Source organism: Felis catus, chromosome C2, assembly GCF_018350175.1.
Source record: "Felis catus isolate Fca126 chromosome C2, F.catus_Fca126_mat1.0, whole genome shotgun sequence".
In the NCBI taxonomy this organism is placed as follows: domain Eukaryota; kingdom Metazoa; phylum Chordata; class Mammalia; order Carnivora; family Felidae; genus Felis; species Felis catus.
In genome coordinates this window covers 104,574,401-104,595,579 of record NC_058376.1, presented here as the reverse complement: position 1 = coordinate 104,595,579, position 21,179 = coordinate 104,574,401, and the positions used below count along the sequence as shown (strand labels likewise).

General features: G+C 41.6%; 1 protein-coding gene across 28 annotated transcripts in view; it reads left to right on the top strand.

The window, feature by feature from the left end:
• Positions 1–15,769: 15,769 nt before the first annotated feature.
• The window catches only part of CC2H3orf80 (chromosome C2 C3orf80 homolog), a 68,297-nt gene continuing 62,887 nt past the window's right edge, over positions 15,770–21,179 (top strand). For 23 of the 28 annotated variants that reach the window (XM_045037378.1, XM_045037365.1, XM_045037364.1 and 20 more), the window contains exon 1: positions 15,770–16,869. In XM_045037378.1, coding sequence (XP_044893313.1) covers positions 15,777–16,517 — 741 coding nt within the window. In that variant the 5' untranslated portion in view covers positions 15,770–15,776 and the 3' untranslated portion in view covers positions 16,518–16,869. Of the gene's footprint in view, positions 16,870–16,991; positions 17,042–17,422; positions 17,469–19,993; positions 20,040–21,179 lie in introns of those variants that run through there. The other 5 variants (XM_045037390.1, XM_045037383.1, XM_045037386.1 and 2 more) reach the window with 5 other exon arrangements.

Below are 21,179 nucleotides of genomic sequence, written 5' to 3'. Positions count from 1 at the left end.
CAGGCTTTAAGGTTTCATTATTCATCATCTCCATGGCAGGCACGGGTTAGCTGTTCACTAACTCCATTTCCCCCTGTTAATCCAGTGTACATAGCTGGATTATACTTTCCAGCCTCTCCTGGAGTAAGTTGTAGTCTTGTGACTGATTCCAAGTCAATGGAATGTGCATCGTTTCTGGGACTGACCCCCAAACACCACCCACACAGGATCCTCCTTGTTCGTCCCTCTCCAGTGGCTGTAGACAGTTTAGCAGATAAAATGCTGGTGAAGGACCCTAACATGAATGCAGCCTGGCTTCCCAAAGCACTGCTTGAAGGAGAATTGCTCCAATCAGGACCTGTTTTGAACTTTCTAATGGCTACAAGTAAACTTCTATCGTCCACTAAGATTTTGGGAGTGCCTGTCTATCCTAGCCTTAAATGATTCTACAGCCACAGCTCTTATTTCACAGGTGTCTAGACTGAGGAAATGGCATCTGTGGGGTCTTCTTTCTGACTCTCTCTCTCCCTCTTTATTTGTGAGCATCCAACTCATTGTGTCTTGATGTAAATGGCTTCCGCTGTCACAGTAAGAAATTCCTCAAAGCCTTTAGGCCTGCCACCAACTGACAACTCTTACCCTGTTTTCCATGCGGTCCACATCCTATGGCTAACCATCTAAGTTAAGCACCTCTTTGAACACAGAACTGTTCATTAAGCACCCCCAATATGCCTACACAGTCCTGGACGTCTTCAGGAGAGGACTTACAGAGAGGTCAGTGCCCTGAGGTCTGCAATCCTGCTGCATGAGTTCTATTTGTCTCTCCTGGCCCTGAAGAATTCAGATTCCCTGGGACTCTCATTCTGGCTGAAAATATGATTAGGAGGTTTACTCCCTATTTGTGCAAAAGAGTCCAGGAACTTGGCAGAGACTAATTGTTCCTGACTCTGAAAGCCCTAGCTAAGATCCTTTGGAGGCCCTTGTGAGGAAGAGAGAGGAACTATTGCTTTTGTAAGTGTCCTATGTCCAGGTGTTGTACTGGACACTTTATGTGCATTTTTTAAATTAGTGCCTGCCCTGAATCCTTCTGACTCCAAAGCTAGTGTTTTTTTCTAGCATAGCATATAGTTTCTCAAAAATCTTTCCAGGAATATGCCACACTGGGGAAACTCCAAACTCCTTGTGAGAGACACTATTTTTTTTTTATTCTTTTAAGTTTATTTATTTATTTTGAGAAAGACAGAGTGTGGAGGGGTAGAGGGGGAAGGAGACAGAGAATCCCAAGCAGGTTCTACATTGCCAGCACAAACCCCGATGGGGGGCTCAAACCCACAAAACCATGAGATCATGACCTGAGCTGAAACCAAGAGTTGGATGCTTAACTGACTGAGCCCCCAGGTGCCCCTTTAATTTTTTTAATATTTATTTATTTTTGAGAGAGACAGAAGGTGGGAGGAGGATCAGAGAGAGGAGGAGACACAGAATCTGAAGCAGGCTCCAGGCTCTGAGCTGTCAGCACAGAGCCCAACGTGGGGCTCAAAGTGGTAAACTGCCAGATCATGCATGACCTGAGCCCAAGTCAGATGCTTAACTGACTGAGCCACACAAGTGCCCCTAGACACTCCTTTTTTTTTTTTTTTTTTACCACCAGACCCCTAGTTGTGGTTTAGTTAGGTTTAGAATGTGCCCAACTACTAAACTACATATCCCAGATCTCTTGCCACTAGGGGCTGGGTACACATCTCATCCTAGCTAATATGGTGTAAACACAATTGTTTAGGTAAAGCTTCTAGGAAAGCTCCCTAAGGCAATAGCAAGATAGCTAGAATATATTTTTTTTCTTTATTTGTGTATGTCTTTTTAAAAATATTTTGTCCTTCTTTCTTCTTCCTGCCTGAAACTCAGATGTCATCACATCTGGAGGTGGAGGTGATATATTATAACCGTAGGGCAACAAAATGACATCACAGAATCACATACCAGCTCCATGCTGCCTCCCTCTGGATTTCCTTTACATGAGAAAAAAATGAAAACACGTATTTATTTAAGCCACCATTGCTTCAGGTTTTCCGTTACTTGCAGTCAAACAAGATTCTAAGTGCTTCCCCTTTGAACCAATATACTACAGAAATGGTAGTAGATCTCCCAGCTCTTCTTGCTAAAACACATACCAGGTCTTCTGGCTCCTCTTTTCTCCCAAACCACACCCTCTAGAGTTTCTCTGGAGGGTCCCTACTGATGGGACTGTGGAGCGTGCAGGCTGAGATCCCAGCACCGAATAGGCACCAGCCAAAAGGGCAGTGTTTGTCTCCGAATGGATTCACCCTCCCACTGCAACTGAATCCTCCTACCCCACTTGAGCAAGTAGCCAATTATGTATTTAAAAGGACACAGAAGAGCACTTATATGCACATGCCTAAACTACTAAATCATGGCATAGGTAATGGTCTTTCAGCTTACTTCAAACAACTATCAAGATTCCCCAGTTACTCAGGAAGTTTTCCAAATGAGACTAACCTGGCTCTAATCATACCAGGGTCCTTGCAATAGTGACAGTAGTGAGGCATTGTACCTTGCATGGCTTCTTCAGCAGCAACCATTGCATGGAAACAAAGATGAACAGCATGAGAAGACTGTTTATGAGACACATTTGAAACGCCCCCAAGGATTCACAGAAATAACTGGGGAGAGACATTTGCTCTGATTACTATGGCTGTGTAGTAAATCACCCCAAAACTTACAGACTTAGAACAACAATAAGAATTCAGTTCCAGGAATTCAAATGGGGCACAGAAGGCTGGCTTGGCTTTGTTTCTCAGTGTCCACAGCCTCAGCTGTCAGACTAAAAGGCAGGAAGCTGGAATCATCAGAAGATTCATTCATTCACATGTCTGGTGGTTGATGCTGGCTGTTGGCTGGGGGCCTAGCTTGGGCTGTCATCTGGAGAATCCACATGAAGCCTCTCCATGCGGCCTGAGTTTCTCACAACATGGTTCTAAGGGCAAGTGTCCCAAGAGAGAGGACCGTATTACCTTTTATGACCTAGCCTTGGAAGTCATCCTGAGTCACTTCTCTATATCCTATTGGTTCAAAGGAAGGAACCATAAACTCCAGCTCTTTAGGGAGGCATGTTAATGTCACATTGCAAGAGCACATGAGATGGAATACGCACACATACACACACACACACACACACACACACACACACACACATCAGTACAGTTATCTTTGGAAAATACAATCTGCCACAACGTCGAAAAAATTTGGATGCCCTACTTTTATACTGGTGGGTGGGGGGTGGAGAGGGGAGGCAAGAGACAGGGATATACGGTTATTGCCATAGACCAAGTGAGAACTCAATGACCTATTCAATTTTATAGTTTGTATGTATTCTCAGGCCCTTGCAATCTTAGACAGTTTGGGCTATTATAACAAAGTACCATAGACTGGCTTATAGACAACAGAGATTTATTTCTCATAGTTCTGGAGGCTGGGAAATCCAAGATCAGGGTGCCAGCACAGTCGGGATGAGGACCCTCTATGGGGTGGCAGATTGCCAACTTCTCATTTCTTACTCACATGAGAGAAGGAGTAAGGGAGCTCTCTGGGGACCCTTTCATAAGAACACTAATTCCATTCATGAGGGCTTCACCCTCATGATCAAATCACCTCTTAAAGGTCTCATCTCCTAATATTTTCACATTTGGGGTTGGGATTTCAAAATATTAATTCTGAGGTGACACAAACATTCAATCCATTACACGTGCATTTATTCCATTGTTTGGACTATAAGATCTGTTGTCCACATTTGCATTATTATGTCTTTTCCTGTCCCAACTCCTCCTTCCAGCTCCAGCTCACATTTCTCCTCCTTGGTAGAGCTGACCGCCCCCCTCGCCCCCTTGCCTCTGCTGCTGCTCCTTGCCCTCCTCGCCAAGCTCACAGAATTCATTTCTGTTACACCTAAATGGTTATATTACTCCTAATCAACAGTAGTTAATATCAAACATCAGTGGGGCATTATCTGAATATCTCTCTGATGTTCTTTTAAGCATCTAATATTTAAGTGTAAATTTCCAATTATATCTAGAAGTATATATTGACTTACTGTAACTACAAACCAAGATGCAGTAAACATGCTCGGAAGAGCTTGCCAAAATGTTACTCTTAAGAGCCTATTAAGGAGCTTTAATATTTTATTTTGGATTATGCAGATAAATTTTATAAACAAGGTTGTTAAAAAATAATGGGGATGAGAAAGCCTTTCTATTTCTTTATATCTGGGTAGAAGGATTAAAATACAAATCTAAGTCTTTACCCTACTGGGCAAGAAGTGGGGTGATTCTTGTTCAGTCCAGATTGATACAGAGACTCCCTGACTCCACGTCACTTCTCAGCAATGACCAACATCTGCCGAGAGCCTATCATGTACCAGTTAACTTTAAGTACATCATCTCACTGGATTCTCACAATGATCCTGAAAATGTCCCATTATCCCAATTTCACAGAGCTAATAAATGGCACCACTTGGATATGAACTCACACTTGCCTAATTCTAAAGCTCTGTACTTTAGACCACCCGGCACACCCTCTCTACTGATGCTGTGGTAGGTTACATGCTACAGCCTTTTTAGGTGGGAGTTCACCAGGCAGGCAGGGATCTCCAAGCCCTACTGGAAATAACAAGATCAGAGTTCAAATCTTAGCTCTTCTTTTTTTCTGTGACCTTGAACAAACCGCTCTCGAATCTCATTTTCTTCTACATCTTCTAAAATAATTTATTTATTGAGCACTTACTATATATCAAGCACTTTGAATTATCTCATTTAATCCTCACATAACCTTATAAATTATTACTATTATTTACTATTATTACTTCCATTTATAGAGGAGGAAACGGAGGTTTTGGGTAGTTAGGTGACCTGTCCAAGACTGTAGAACTGATGGTAGAGCCAGATAAACCCAGGTCTGTCTGACTCCACACCTTCAACTCCTGACCACCCACATAACTGTCCCTATTAACACTTCCTCATCCATCTTGTTATAACAAACATGATGATGTTTGTGCAAGCATTTTATAAATGTTAAGCACGAAACAAGTGTTAGCGATTATGATTCTGGTTATGATAGGAAAACTGTGCGGGAAAAGGAACATTGACTCTCTGGGAATAAATGTGCACATAAACAGAGAAGTCTGGAATTCTGGAGCCAGTGTTCTCTGGAACCAAACAAAGACCGGCAGCCAGAATGTTGTCTTATTAGACGGTTCCACTTAGCACTATCCATTTTGTTCAGCTTTAAGAAAAAGTAAATCACTGCAAATGTCTTTCCAAACTGCTTTAATTATAGATTAGCCTTGTCAATCTTAATAAAATTGTGCCTCTGTTTGAGGTTTATATATGGAAAAGTGCTCACAAGCAATTACTTTTATTTCCCAAGTCTGTCATTTAAAAAATTCTTACATTCACAGCTTGATCCCCCTAACTCTATTCTTAGACTCATTTTTAGTCTGACTCTGTCTACGACTAATTCATGGCCTCATGATATTGAACAATTTAAATGTCACATTAGTGACATAGTCATTGATTTTATATTTCTGTGCAGACTAGTAGACTTGAAGATGAAAACAGTGAGGACTGTACTAAAAATATGTATTTACTTCTGAATAATCTGATTTTATTATTAAAACAAGATGAACTTTTTAAAATTAAGAAATCTTCAAGATTCACAATTCTAGGGGTGCCTGGGTGGCTCAGTTGGTTAAGTGTCAGACTTCGGCTCAGGTCACGACCTCATGGTTTGTGGGTTTGAGCCCTGTGTTGGGCTCCATGCTAACAGTGTGGAGCCTGCTTGGGATTCTCTCTCTTGCTCTTCTTCTGCCCCTCCCCTACTGGCACTCTTTCTCTCTCTCTCAAAATAAATAAATAAACTTTAAAAGAATAATTAAAAAATAAAAATGTTCATGGTTCTACAGAATGCTCTTAATTGGTGGCGAACAGCCCTTTCAGATTTTCTTGTGGATTTACTGAAAAAGTGGTACTTGCTTTGTTACCCTGGCAAAACCCAGTCCATGGGAATTTAGCCTATACTGAAGAAACCTAGCTTCTTAAAATATTAACTGGAGTTTCAGCTAAGAAAAAAGTGGCAGTGAAGGAGTGTGGGGGGAGTTCCTTAGTCACACAAGTTAGGAAAATGCTATCTTCTATTGTTCCCTCTTATAGGACCACAATGTACCTTAACAAATTAAAGGTTCTGAAAAATCCTGCAGTAGTGAAGCTCATGTAGGTTTCTATAACTGGACATTTCCCAAGCTTATTTGACCACAAAATGATTTTTCCAAATAACAATAACATCACATAGAACTTATCCTCTGTGAGACTTTGGTAAAGGCTATTATAATTGATTCTGAAATAAAAACGTCTGGGGCAGGTGACCAACCACGTGAACTTCCCAAGACATATTATAGCTAAGAGTATAATCTTTTTTATTTTTTTTTAATTTTTAAAAAAAATTTTATGTTTGTTTATTTTTGAGAGACTGAGAGAGAGAGAGAGAGCACGAGCAGGGGAGGGGTAGAGAGAGAGACATAGAATCCAAAGCAGGCTCCAGGCTCTGAGCTATCAGCACAGAGCCTACATGGGGCTTGAACTCAGGGACTTCGAGATCATGACCTGAGCTAAAGTCGGATGCTCAAACAACTGAGCCACCCAGGTGCCCCAAGAGATTTATACTGAGATTACATCCTAAAGGAACTTGGTGATGCAGAGTAACACTGAAAAGCTCGCAGCATACTCTAAAGACCCTACAAATTTGGCATTATTTATTTACATCACAACTTACTCCAGAAAGATTTGTTGTAACTTATTACATAAATATAAATGGCAAAATATGAATAAGACTCAAAACAAAAAATAAATTGAATTAGAAAATCAAGGCTAAAATAAAGAAAAAACATAAATGTGGGGGGGGGGAAGAGGAGGGACCAGCACAAATGTCACTAAACTTTAAATTTAGTTCTGAGCTGTCCAGCAACCAAAGCAAAAAGGGATTCTTGGCCATTTACATAATTAACCATGATGAAAAAGAAGAAAGTTTTAACAGGTCCAGTCTATAAGGAAAACAAGGCTTTTTTGAGCTGAATTCTAAAAGTAATCATTCAAAGGGAGAATTTCATTGGAGACATAATGCCTCCAGCCATTTTCCAAATGCAGTAACAAATTTATGTGGCTAATTCTTATAGCATTGCCAATGATAAAGCTCAGGGCCAAATATTAAATTCTACAAAGTTAATGGGTTCCATTTGTCTTTGGCTGATTCAGGAAGACAAGTTACAAATCTAATAAAATCATGATAGCCCTAAGACAAATTAGCTTTGTACTTCACCATTTTCAAAATCAAACTAACAGGCAAGAAAAGATAATGCACTCTTTTTGGTTAAATAAAAATAGCTAACACTTACATAGACTTCACTATGTGCCAAGCAGTATTCTAAGCACTTTATATATATCCATTCATTTAATCTTCATAACCACTCTGTAAGGTAGGTATTACATCCTTTATTCTACAGATGGGGAAATACACACACAGAGATTCAGTGCTCAAGGTCACAGAGCAGTACTAACACTGTCTACTGTGCAGCAGTAGACAATTGAGGCCAACTAGCAACTGAGGCCAACTTTTCCATGTAGATGGGTGGGAGAAATGGGACTGGTCTTAGGCAACAGAGGGGGAAATACTACTCCCTTCAATCTATAGAATCAGAGGATTCATGTCATTTGTTATCACTGCATCCCAAGAGCTGTAGAAGATGGTTCAAGGCCACTGTATCAGTCAAGGTCCAACCAGAAAAAGAAATCATTCTGAGTATTTAAAACAGAGGGAATTAAATTAAATACAAGAAACTGGTTACACAGAAAGAACTAAGAAACCCCCAGGAAAGTGTGAAGCAGTCCAGAGATTAGCAACAATGGGAAGGAAGGAGCCTGGGGGCTGGCATTACCTACAGCAAACCTGCCCATGGGAGCCATGAAGGGAGCCATCAAAGAGCTCCAGGGCTCCCACTCAAGCTTCTCCCTTTACCCCTCTCCAATCTTCTACTGGCTGAACACTGCCAGAATCCCGATACCCTCTAGGGATCAGACCTTCTATGATACAGGACAGAGCTGTGAAGGGTGAGAAATGGATCTAAAGCAAAAATGCCCAAGACTGGCCCAGGTGTTAACAGTATAAAAGTGAAATTCTGTCTTCCAGTAGCTGGAGCATATGGGCCCCTAGGGGGCAAATGGCCAGTAAATGACAGCTTCAGAAAAACCAGGGAATAGTTTCTTAGGAGAGGGGTACATGTTGAAAATATAAACAGGTTCATTAACTTAGGTAAATTAATTCCATAAAAATGCATTCAGTATCTATTGTGTCCAAGTTGCCAAGGCAGTCTCCTGCATGGTGTGGCCATGGCCCTTTGGAGTTCTGGAAGCTCTTCATGGATGTGCTCCCAACTCTAATCAATTCATGCTGTCCTATCTGAGCCCCACACCTGTATGGTGGTGTCTATCCCATGGAATGGTGAACAGAGTGGGTCCTGTGACTTGTGTGCAGCAGGATAAACCTTCCTGCAGGAGGTTAGAAGAGTGACCCAACAGCAAATCAGGACTATAGAAAGATGGCTTGCTTACAGGAACATTTGAGAAATTTGCCTCATGAATTTTGAATAGAACACAGGCAGACCGGGAGGAGTTGCATTCAAACAAAAACACAGCCATGAGTGGGGAGGTAATGTGGGTGCAAGGGAACCCTTCAGGTGAGCCCTGCAAAGTTGTCAAAAGGGTGCCAGTACACAGAAAAATGGGAAACCACTGTTCTACAGAGGCACAGACACAACGCCTACTACTGTGAACTGATTTCTAGAAACCTGAAGATTAAGATATGAACACAACCTCCCGAAGCATGAGGTAGAAAATGAGAATTGCCGCAAATGGGAGATGGTGTTAAGGGGATTCCTAGAAAAAAAGAAACAACTTCTAAATAAGGAAGGTGGACTTGGGGATGAGTAGTATAAATTATGGAGGGTAAGTGACATTGGAGTTGCATCTGATTTGATTTTGACCTGCAGAGATGGGAAAAGAAAATTCCTGGTGGAGGGCACAGCCAAAGGGAAGGGACAACATCTCTAAAGCAGGGAGTTGGAGAGCCGAATCAGGCAGTCACTTATTGAAGTAAAGAGTGCAGGAAGGAAAGGGGTGGAAAATAGAAATGAAAAGGAAGATTAAGATCATACTCAAAAGGCCCTTTTAAAATTCATAGTCAGGTAAATCTACAATGGAAATTGTTAACTCACAATTTGAACGTTTGGTCTATATTGACAGCCTTTAAAGGCAAGTGTCTTGGAACACCGTTGTCCGTGTCATTTAACGTTAGAAGCAGGACGCTGGGTACATGTTCCATAGCCCTATCGAGGGATTAATTGCTAGCTCAGAGGCAGAGACACTAGACCGGCTGCCCTGTAGCTATAAAGTCACAGGCAAGGTGCTGAGCAAGAACAAGCACTTCACACTCGATGCAGGTGTGCAGAGAATATTCAGAAGAAAGCATTAACAACCAATATTTCCTCATAATTAAAGGGAGGCAAAGGGTATATTACTAGTTTCAAGTTAAAATAATGGAGTGTAAAAATATTTCACCTTATTCATTTCATGCTATATGATTTTTCTGCCAATGTGAGCATTTGACTGGTACATCAACCTACTGACAAATATATTCTAACTTCAACAATCTGACCATTTAAAAAAAGAATGAGTGAGAATGAATTCATTCAGCTGATATAACTGGAATTCTAATTTCAGATCTTCTGGCTTCACTAAATATATCTCATAATATTTGCGGTTTAGTTTTTATATCTCCAGCAAAAGAGAGAGAGAGAGAGAGAGAGAGAGAGAGAGAGAGAAAACTTGCTATGAGAAATTGATAAATTGCTATAAAGCAAAATTTAAATTTAGAAGGCTACACCACTCATAAATAACATTGTATAGTCATTTTGTGTTTCAGAACCCAGTATAGCCTTACTTTTTCAAGCATATAACTTAGCATTATTATTTTTTTTTTAATTTTTTTTTTCAACGTTTATTTATTTTTGGGACAGAGAGAGACAGAGCATGAACGGGGGAGGGACAGAGAGAGAGGGAGACACAGAATCGGAAACAGGCTCCAGGCTCTGAGCCATCAGCCCAGAGCCCGACGCGGGGCTCGAACTCCCGGACCGCGAGATCGTGACCTGGCTGAAGTCGGACGCTTAACCGACTGCGCCACCCAGGCGCCCCTAACTTAGCATTATTGATGAGCACTGGACGACTTAGTTCATGTATAGAGAATGGAACACAATGGAGGAGGGGAATTTCTTTTTTGTTTACAGAAATGCATACAAAAATGGCTGGCCTGTCATATTATCTAAATCATTATTAATGTGTTACTGAAAATGGCCAAAAAAGTGACAGAAATTATTTCCTCAGAAGAGTCTTGTATTCACGGTCTAGAACACAATCCAGTTCAACCTTCATTTTCCTTATAAATTGGCTGGTCTCTCATCGCAGCAGGGATTGTCAGAGAGATGACAAGTGCCTCCCCCACAGAGGCCCCTGAGCCATGCCCAAGTCAGGGAGTAAGATGCTTACTCACCCTCTTCGAGGAGCCCTGGATTCCACTTTCAGCACAGCCACCCCTTTGCTCTGGCTCTAACCTCTCTTCACCTGGAAAAGGGGATAAGAATAACTTCAGCCCATCACACAGGAATGTAGTGAGGAGAAAACAAAACAATGCACACGGAAGTGCTCTGAAAAGCTGAAAGATCAAATACAAATGTAGATGTTAGTATCTTCTTAAGGCCTTGAAAGTACTCAACATTTTGTTTCCAATTTCAAGCCTGGGAGAAAGATTTCTATTTCCTTGTGCATCTAATTTGAACAAAAGATACAAACATCTCACTTTGACTTTTCTCCTGCTTCAAGCATTTGGCTTGAAGAAGCGTTTTTGTCAGCAAGCTGCCAACTCATAGAGTTGAAAGGAAATCCAAACCTCATTCCAAGTCAGGGGTGTGGAGGTGGAGAGGATAGGAAACATTGCTGGAACTTTCCTGGTGCAAGAAGAAACTGTTCGGACTACAGAAGTAACTATAATCACACAACCTGTTACAGACCCTGCAGAGAACCAGATATGATTTAAAAATTGAACAACAGGAAGAGACGGCTTGACTCTTTCAAGCTAATCAAGGTGAGTATATCAACGTTGAGGTAGAAATTATGTAGGTTTTGTCCCCAAGCATGAGATGACGGTGAATTGTCTTCCCACCTTGGGAACTTGTCATCATGCAGTTTCCTCTGCCTGGAACACACCTTTCCTCTTCACCTTGTCTTTTCTTAAAGAGCCATTTTTTTTTTAATTGATTTATTCTTGAGAGAGAGAGAGCAGGGGAGGGGCAGAGAGAGAGGGAGAGAAAGAATCCCAAGCAGGCTCTGCACTGTCAGCGCAGAGCCAGACCTGGGGCTTGAACCCACGAACTGTGGATCATGACCTGAGCTGAAATCAAGAGTCGGATGCTTGGGGCACCTGGGTGGCTCAGCTGGTTAAGTGTCTGACTTCGGCTCAGGTCATGATCTCCTGGTTCATGAGTTTGCGCCCCATGTCGGGCTCTATGCTGACAGCTCAGAGCCTGGAGCCTGTCTCTCTCTCTGCCCCTCTTCTGCTCGTACTCCATTTCTCTCTCTCTCTCTCTCTCTCTCTCTCTCTCTCTCTCTCTCTCTCTCTCAAAAATAAACAAAACATTCAAAAAAAAGAGTTGGATGCTTAACCAACTGAGGCACCCCCTCAAGGAGCTATTTCTTAGGGAAGACTCTCCTGCTGACACCTCCACCACCCCCCATTCCAGTTCATGTTTCCAGTGTAAAAAACGTGAGCAAGCTAAACTCCTTTATAATCACTGACCATTGTTGGAATTAGTGATTCATTAATTTAACTGATGAGTGTCTGTTGTTCTTTCTCCCCTCCCCAGTAAGCTCTGTGAGGACAGGGAAGAGTTTGACTTTATAGAATCCCCACAACAGAATACAGCATCTCCTAACTCAGAGAGGGCCCTCATTAAATATTTATTAAATAAGTAATCAAAGAAATACGATCTGAAAAGAACGTCAAAGCAGATTATTTCAGATCACAAATTATTTCTATATAAGCACATTGATGTAAATATATGCTGCATTACAATAAAATCCTTAATTAACTGTTGCTCAGGGAGAACATATTGCAAATGGAGGGAAACCATAAAATGAGAAGGTTAATAAATCAATTTTAATAACAAGTTAATAGTAAGGAAATATGTTGCACACTCTGAATAAAGATTTCTTATGGATTGGATGGTTTCCAAGGTCCCAACTGCCCATGTTTAGACATTTTGAAGAAGGGACGTGAAAAGGGCAAAACAACTGCTTCCCAAGCTGGAAGGCACATCTCCTTGTCAGTGAACATCAGAGAAACTCCCTTCTGGACCAGGTATCACGTGATAGAACAAAAAGTTACATGATGAGGCCACCCAATCTTTCTCAAGCTATTGGGACAGTTCCCAGAAGCGCAGGTAGGACAGCGGCCAGTTTTGTTGCATCCTGTTTACTTTCTTCTGTTTTAAAAAGTTGAAAAGTAGCGCTAATTTGACATTCATTCATACGAGTGTAAATAAATGAGGAGGATAAAATTTTCGAACAATATTATTTAAGCACTATGGCAAGATAAAAGTTAGTGTTCTTAACTGCTATCAAGCTATACTCCGAGACCAGTCTTTTTTTGGATAAAAGTCAGTTCCCACCCCCCTTCCGTCTGTTTTTTTTCTCTTGCACACACTTATTTACACCCAACTCGGTGCCAATTTTCAACAAAATTAGGTTTCCTTTTAATTTTTACATTACGATCTTCCTTTATCTTTCAGGTATTCTATGGGACATAGAACTATATGCTATCTTCCTCACTAACTGGAATTTATAACTATCTGTGAGCCAAGTCTGCCCCCACTCATTTGTGTGTTAAACAAATATAAAGAATAAGGACGCTGAGTAATAAAGATCATGTCTCTTCTGGAGCTTTTAAAGCTATAGTGTTTCTTTTTGTTCCTTCGAAAGGTTGTACGCGATAAATTACATTACAAATAAAAATGAATCAAGTGAGACTGAGAGGTCAGAGAAGAAATACAGAGGCGCCAGTTTCTGTAGAGGGTCTTTAATGGATGGTATTTTGAGGCTATCAATTTGGAAAGAAAAAAAGTAAGCAAAAGTCCATTTCATACTCATTTTGCAGACCTCATCCTTTTCTTTGTTTTCATACAATTAACTCTGCCAGTGTTTTATTTTATACAAGATCTATGTTGATCTTCTACTCTGTCCTAATATTATGCAAACAAATTCTAACTCCTTAAAGGCAGACAGAAATTAAACCATTCAAATGCTGTTGTTTAGTAATTTCAAAATAACAATAAGGCATTTTCACCTACGTATCACCAGTCACGCCACTCCCCCTTAATTTTTGTCATTGTTCCTACTACTACTAGCAGAAATCCTAAAAGATCAGATAATAAAGACCCAAACAGGTCTTTACATTTTTTTCAATTTCGTAACTAAAGCCCATCTCAAACTATGAACTGCCTTCATTCTTGAACTTACTTTAAAATTGTCAATTTGTTTTTTCTCTGGGAAATAAGAATAAGTCATGACCAAAGGGGAAACTGCCACTTGTTGCCCTTTATGGAGTCTCTCCTTCACTCCATTTAATGGCAAATGGGAGTGCAGACCTGGGTTTACTCAATGCCAGTGGAGGAATCCTTTTTTTTTCCCCCATAACAGCAAACATCTAGCAGAGTTCCTTGAATATAGAAAATGTTCAATGTAAATCTGGCAAAAAAAAAAAAAAAAAAAAGAGGAAGAGTGAATAAAAGAATAATGCAATTTTCATTGTTTAAAAATGAATCATTTCCACTCCTTTATCTGACTACGATTTGAAACCCATTGATAATCAAGCTTTACCAAATAGTTTTAATGACTCGGTACAGAGAAATAGACCAGGGTACAGAGAAATGTGGCTTTAGGAGAGCTTAGAAAGAAGGACCTGTGCTCAACCAAGTGTCACATGAAACTTGGCAGTGGCATTTCCAAGCTTCTCCAGAAGCAGAAAGGATTGTTTTAGAGTATAAGGCAAAGTAAGGTGTTCCCAGGAGCAGAAATATTTTAAATGTTTTCATTTAGGCAGGGCAAATGGCCTGTTTAAATCAAACGACCACCCCTAACCTTGGTTCATAAGGCTATTGGGGAGATACAGTGTGACTTACTCTGAGAAAAACCTGCTTTTATCTGGCCTACATCTGAATCCTGCTTGTCTCTATATTTTCCTTTGCTTTTACTTTTTTCTCTCATTGACTATGGAATTTCCTGTTTGATTTTTCTCTAGGGGTCCTAGTGTTTAAGGGGTGAAGAAATGAATAAATTCTAATCCTAAAAAGATAACTGTTTCAATCTGCCTTAATAAAAGCACAAGTTCCTGGCTTCTCCATGGTGTCACTCTAAGACGCTTCTTGAGGCCATCACCCATCAGATAAGTTGCTTACTGGTCAGGAACCGCGGTAACTCTCCTCCCTCCCGTGCACTAAGGGTCATCCCCAGGGAGTAGTGACTTCAAGGACAGGTCTTTCGTCCCCTGTGCTAAGTGAGAGCACAGACGTCCTTTAAAGACAAACTTTGCAAACAAGAATAACCTTGAGAAAGACCCTTATACGCAGATCAATGCTCAGGAACGGTGCCAACCACTTACAACTCCCCTTTGACATTTCACAGATGTGTTTCACGCTAGGGAAGAGGCCTCCTTCTACACCGAAACCCAAATCCATGCTTTGTGTCTTGGGTGCAGTGGGGGACTTATCGGATGAGCCGCTGGGGAAATACGTGCCCCTATGCTCTCTTTGGTCAACTAGAGTCACCTTGGCAGAGGGTTCCCCTGCCTCCCAGGGGATACTTCTGTGGTGCCTTGACCTAAGCCTCTCCCGGGAATTCTTTCTGTTCGGGAGGTCTTGTGGAGTGCAGCTTCACAGTCCCACGGATCTGCCCAGAACCATCCGGCGGTCCCCAGCCCCCAAGCTCTGGGACGGCTTCGGGGCTGCGCTAGCCATTAATGGACATCATCCATTTTTAATCAGAAAGATCAGAAGAAAGATGGTAAGCGAATCCCAGTCGCAAGTCAATTTAAATAACATTCCTGGGGAAATCCAATCACTTAAAACTGAGACACCTACGCGAGCAAGAGCCCCCGCCCGACTAGCAAGGAAGAGCGCGACGGCTGAATTAATCAAGATCAGGGGGCTCCAGAGCGGAGCGCGGAGCGTTAACCCTTCCAGCCCCGGAGAGTGACAAGGGGGCTTGCAAAAGCGCGGACGGCCAGGGCGAAGATGCCCACGGCAGCCACGCACAGGCTGCCTCTGCCATCTTGGGCGGCTCCGAACGCCCAGAGCTCTACCCGGGAGGCTGGGCGCTCGCGGTTAAGGTCAGAAGCTCAGGAAGCCGCTCCGGCTGCGAGGAGAGGCCGCCTCCCGCAGCCTCTGCGCGCCTTGGGCTCCTCCTTCCGCCCAAGCGTGGCCAAGTGAAGACTGCTCCGGCCGCAGGTAGCCGAGGCGCGGGAGGCGGCGCGCTGGACCCAGAGGAGCGCCCGGGGAGGGGCCGACGGACACGCGGACAGACGGATCCCCCAACCCCCGCCCGGGACATTAGCAACGGTCTGCGCGGGCCATGTGGGGGCCCGGGGTCACAGCCGAGGGCCTGTCGGTGGCGCCCGCACCGCCGCCGCTGCTGCCGCTACTGCTACTGCTGACGCTGGCGCTCGTGGCGCCCTCGCGGGGCGGCGGGGGCTGCGCGGACCTGGCGTGTGGCGAGCGGGAGCGCTGCTGCGACGCGGCCAACGCCACAGCGGTGCGCTGCTGCAAGCTGCCGCTGCACGCCTTCCTCGACAACGTGGGCTGGTTCGTCCGCAAGCTCTCGGGGCTGCTTATCCTGCTAGTGCTCTTCGCCATCGGCTACTTCCTGCAGCGCATCATCTGCCCCAGCCCACGCAGGTACCCGCGCGGTCAGGCGCGGCCCGGGCAAGCACGGCCCGGGCCGCCGGGGGGCGCGGGGCCGCCGGGGGCCGCGGGGCCGCCCGACGACGACGACGACTCGCCCGCGCTAATGCGCGACGAGGCGGCTGCAGGCTCCCAGGACTCACTGCTGGACAGTGGAGGCGGGGGCCGGGGAGGCGGAGGGCGCTCGGCCCCCTCCTGCGCCTCCGAGCACGAGCTTCGCGTAGTCTCGCCGGTCTTCCTGCAGCTGCCCAGCTACGAGGAGGTCAAGTACCTGCCCACCTACGAGGAGTCCATGCGGCTGCAGCAGCTCAGCCCCGGGGAGGTCGTGCTGCCCGTGTCGGTGCTTGGCCGCCCACGAGGCGGCGGCGCCGGGGAGTCAGACGGCGGGGAGGGCCGCTTCCCGCTCATCTGAGCGTCTACGGCCGCTCGAGGACCGCGCGGACAGAACGGGGCTAGGTGGGCTGCGGGTGGGACGCAACGGCCGAGGTGGTACCTGCCACCGCCAACTGCCTCAGACCCCGCCTGGTACCTGGGCCGAATCGCCAGTCGCTCGGCGACTGGGCTGGAGTCACTCCCGTTTCCCCCCCGCCCCCGCCCCGTTCCTCCCCCCCCCCCCCCCCCCCGAGATCTTAAGTTTCCCTACGTTTCATTCGGTTCAAGGAAACGTTAGGCGCGCGCGGCGGGGGCCACAGCAGCGGACAACCCAGGAGCGCAACTTCGAAGACCGTCCCTACCCTCAGCCTCTGCTCAGACTGTGTTCACTCGTAAGTGCCTGCTTTCCGAATCAAAGAGAACACGTGAGCCCTTTCGTGAGTCGGGAGAAAGGTAGCAGCCTTTAGGGATGAAGGGAGAGGGACGCAGTTCCATACCTCTCCCTCTTGCCCAGACAGGTCACGGTCTCCGAAGGTAAGCCAAGGGCTAGGAGCCGTGGGGGTGAGCCACCACTGGAGACTGCTGCGCGCGGTCGGGGAGATCAGCTCCTAGGTATGATTGAATCCCTCCCTGACGGAGAGCACCCACCCTCCACCAAAAAAAACCTTGCTATCTTCCTGGCCAAGTATAGTCACAGCTGATGGCTCACAATTTGATGAGGAATACCCAGGATATCCAGTTAGGGGGTGTACCTATTGAAGATATAGCATTTAGGTATATTGAAGACCGTATTTGTAATAAGGTACAGTTGGGCTTTTGATTTTTCAATTACTGAGAAGATATTTATATTTATTTGTCTTTTATTTTTATATTTTTACCATGGATTGGACGTATCAGGAGTGTGTGCAGTTAATGACATGATAATCGTCTTTTCCTCTTTTTTAGGTCTTAATGGCCTAAATTGCCATTATTGTTTAATAAAATGTTGGACATTATTTCATTTACAATGGGAGAAGAAAGGAGGCATGGTCAAACGAGAAAACATATGTGACATAAAACACATGACGGATATCTTATTTTCACTATTTGAGATGAATATATTTTATTTTTAGTACTGTGTCATAACATATAACTTTTTGTAATAACTATAGATTGTGTAGTCTAGGTCTTAATTGTGTCATTCACCACATAGTTATATGTAGAAATGATTGATACACGTATGCCGTACCATGAAGCATGATGTCATGCACTTTTCCCTCTATTTTAAAATACATTCCACAACATGATACAAAACATAAGAACTTGTGACTTGTGACTTCTCTTCAAAGCCATAATTGTGCAAGTAACGTACTACAGAAGGATTTAGTCAACCTATCCTAAGAAAAAAATAAATGTCATTGTATCAGTTCCACCATCCTATGAAATGTCCTTTAAGCAAATGGTAATTTAAAATAATATATTAAAATGCATATGTATAATGTACATATGTATATTGTCTATGTACAATATACACATTGTATACCATATAATTATTATACTTTATGATTGTCATGAAAAGTAGGAAACAAAAGGTTTCTCTGCTTGTGGAAAGATGAGTGTTATTAAGAAAGATTTTACACGGGAACCACACATATGTACCTAGAAACACTGATTTTATGATCGAAAACTTTGACAGTCCTGAAATTGTATTAGAAGAAACTGATGATTTGATTAACTTGAGAAATGATTTAATTGAGAAATTAATGTGAGAAAATGATTTAAACTTTTAAAGGCAAATAGAAAAAGTCTGGCAGTTCTAAGAAATCTTAAAATGTCTGAATTGTAATAGAACAGAATGGTTTACTCTAAAGTTCTAAAAGCTAATGACCCTGTCATTGAAATCATTTGAAGTGTATTAAAGCATAGAAAAACATTAAAATCTTTCTTTCTGTAAATTGTATCAGATGTGTGACTATATGGTATGTATTAAAATATGAAATGTGTATCTTTGTTATTTATAAGCAGTCTTAAGCTGTGAGTTGGCAAAACAATGAGTTGAGACTAGGTGAATTGACAATGGCACAAGATTTAATGAAATCATAGCATATTGAATAATTGCGTATATTCACGTTAGTCAAACACTATAAATCTTAGTTTTACGTGTGGCTATCAATACTACCCACCATTCAAACAAACTGGAAAGTTGCCTTAATCTTTTAAATTATTTATCCTTTGAGGGTACACTGTTTTAGACACTTCTTCAAATTCACCATATCTGAAACATCTACATAAATATCCATATATATATCCATCCTGTATGTTGTTGCTATTACTAACATCTTGACCTTTGCAACAAAATCTTGTAAAAATATACTTATAATATGAATCAAGTATATTTCCTTTGTATCAACTATGGAACAATTCTCTCCCTAAAATTCAGAATGTCTGTAACGTAACACTAATCATGAAGGAGATTACACTAAATTTTAAAATTACAACAAACTACGTTTGGTTTTTTTCCTAGTCATCACACAAGCTTTTATGCACATCCCTCATTTAATAAAAATGAGTTTGACTCTGTGTTTTTCTTGCACTTCATTGATTTACCAAGCACAATTTTGTGGGAAAAAAATTCTTAAAAACTATTTTTATTAACGATGAATGAATGTGTTTCATGGTAACGCAAACACATATATAACATACCACGTTAATACAGAACCTGTGTATTCACATTGCTAAAATATCTGGATAGAAATATTTTTAAGGTACTACAGGCAGTATTTAGATGTTCAGTTTTATAGACATTACCTGGAAATTATTTATTACATAGAACTAGTAGAGAATAGAAATGTAAAAAACATTAATGTAGAAAAGTTATTCTCTCACTTGAAAATAATTCATGATATGACGATTTTACTTATTTTCAATCTTTTATATATAGGTCAGAGCACAGGTGTATATATATATACACATATATATACATATACACACATATATGTATACATATGTGTATATATGTATATATTTATGTATGTATAAAATCACCAGTTGCTTAAAGACATGACTATTTTCTGTTTATATTTTTATATATTATATAATTATACATGTGTATACACACACACATATAAAATAATCTACTGCTTAAAAGCAATTTTGTTGTTGGTGTTCAATATCATAACAAAGGGGATAATGTCTTCTTGAGATAGAATGACAGTTTTAAGAGGCCATTAAATCAACCATGGAAAATGGCTTTGGCAATTATGCCAAAGGGCATGAGGTGTACTATATAAGGAAAACAAGATTCAATTGTAAAGGCTGAAGGGAATATTAAGGAAATGGCCTCGACAGTTTAAAAGACAATATGCTAAGTACCTTAATGTACTTTATGTATACAGTTTCTCTCAAGTGGAATTAATAAAGGAAACAGTTCATAGCTGGAACTTATTATGTTATAAACATGATGGTGCTCAGATTTATACAATGTTCTGTACTGATTTCTGTAAAAATTTTATGAACATAATTAATTTGGATTTCCAGATTGAAAGAAACAATGATGAATTGTTTTATTTTGAGCAGCCCAGCGTTAACCATCTCTGCAAAACTGTAAGTTGCTGACAACGAATCAGTGATAGAATATTTGGCAAGTTTATATCTGACCTCACTAGTTTACAATTTACTTTTTCATTCTCCTTTCATCCATTGGTAAAAGATGAAAAGCTAAGGGAAGGTATTTTATCAACAAAGAATGAATCAACAAGCAGCTAACTGTAAGGAATTAAGATATCCTTTCCTCCATAAAGATGGAGGAAAATTTTTAAAAAATAATTAAGACATCCTTCCATCTTTATGAAGGAAAGGATGTCTTAATTCCTTTTTTAAAATTTTGCCTATAAAGTAATCAAATGTCAAATAAAACCAATACTTTGATTATATTTAAATACATATAGAACCTAATTTTATTTATTTTCTTTTACTTACAGAATTTGCTTAAAAAAAAAAAAAAGATTTTATTTTTAAGTAGTCCCTACACTTGATGTGAGGTTGGAACTCACAACCCTGAGATCAAGCGTCGCTTGCTCCACTGACTAAGCCAGTCAGGCCGCCCTCAGTTTAAATTTTATGACAAAAATTATACTATGACGGACATTTATGTTTGCCATCAACCTAAAGATTATCACTTTTTTTCCTCTTCAACTTCTTAGCTAAGCACCTTCATTGTCTTGGTTTCTCCTGGTTCTTATTTTCTTTCTTTGTATGTTGTTATTATCTTGCTTTGAATTCTCAGTAGATGTTTTCACTGAAACACAGCTTGTAGGACTCCAAGTTTCTCTTTTCTGTGATTTAGTATCACTCTGGTTATGGTTTGGCCTTTTGCACAGTTTCTTCTTTTGATAAATGTTATTTTTCTGAAGTGTTTTCTTTGTTTTTCTGTTGGCATCTGACTTCTCTTGGTTTCCAGTTTTGAGCCAGGTAGTTTTCCTTTTTATTCATGGAAGGACTGTAAACATATTTTTCATTCTTATCCGTAGAGATTTTATCTTGTCACTGAGCAAATGATCGTATCTTTGCATCTCTCTAGAAAGAATTTTCATTTTTCTGGATCTCAAACGGTAATTCTTGATTTACCTTTTTATATTTTGCTTCCTCACTTGAAATTTTCTAGAGAGATTGTCAGCACTTTTCTCCCTGTCTTTCCCCTAAAAATGTGCCCTCTGCTATATTT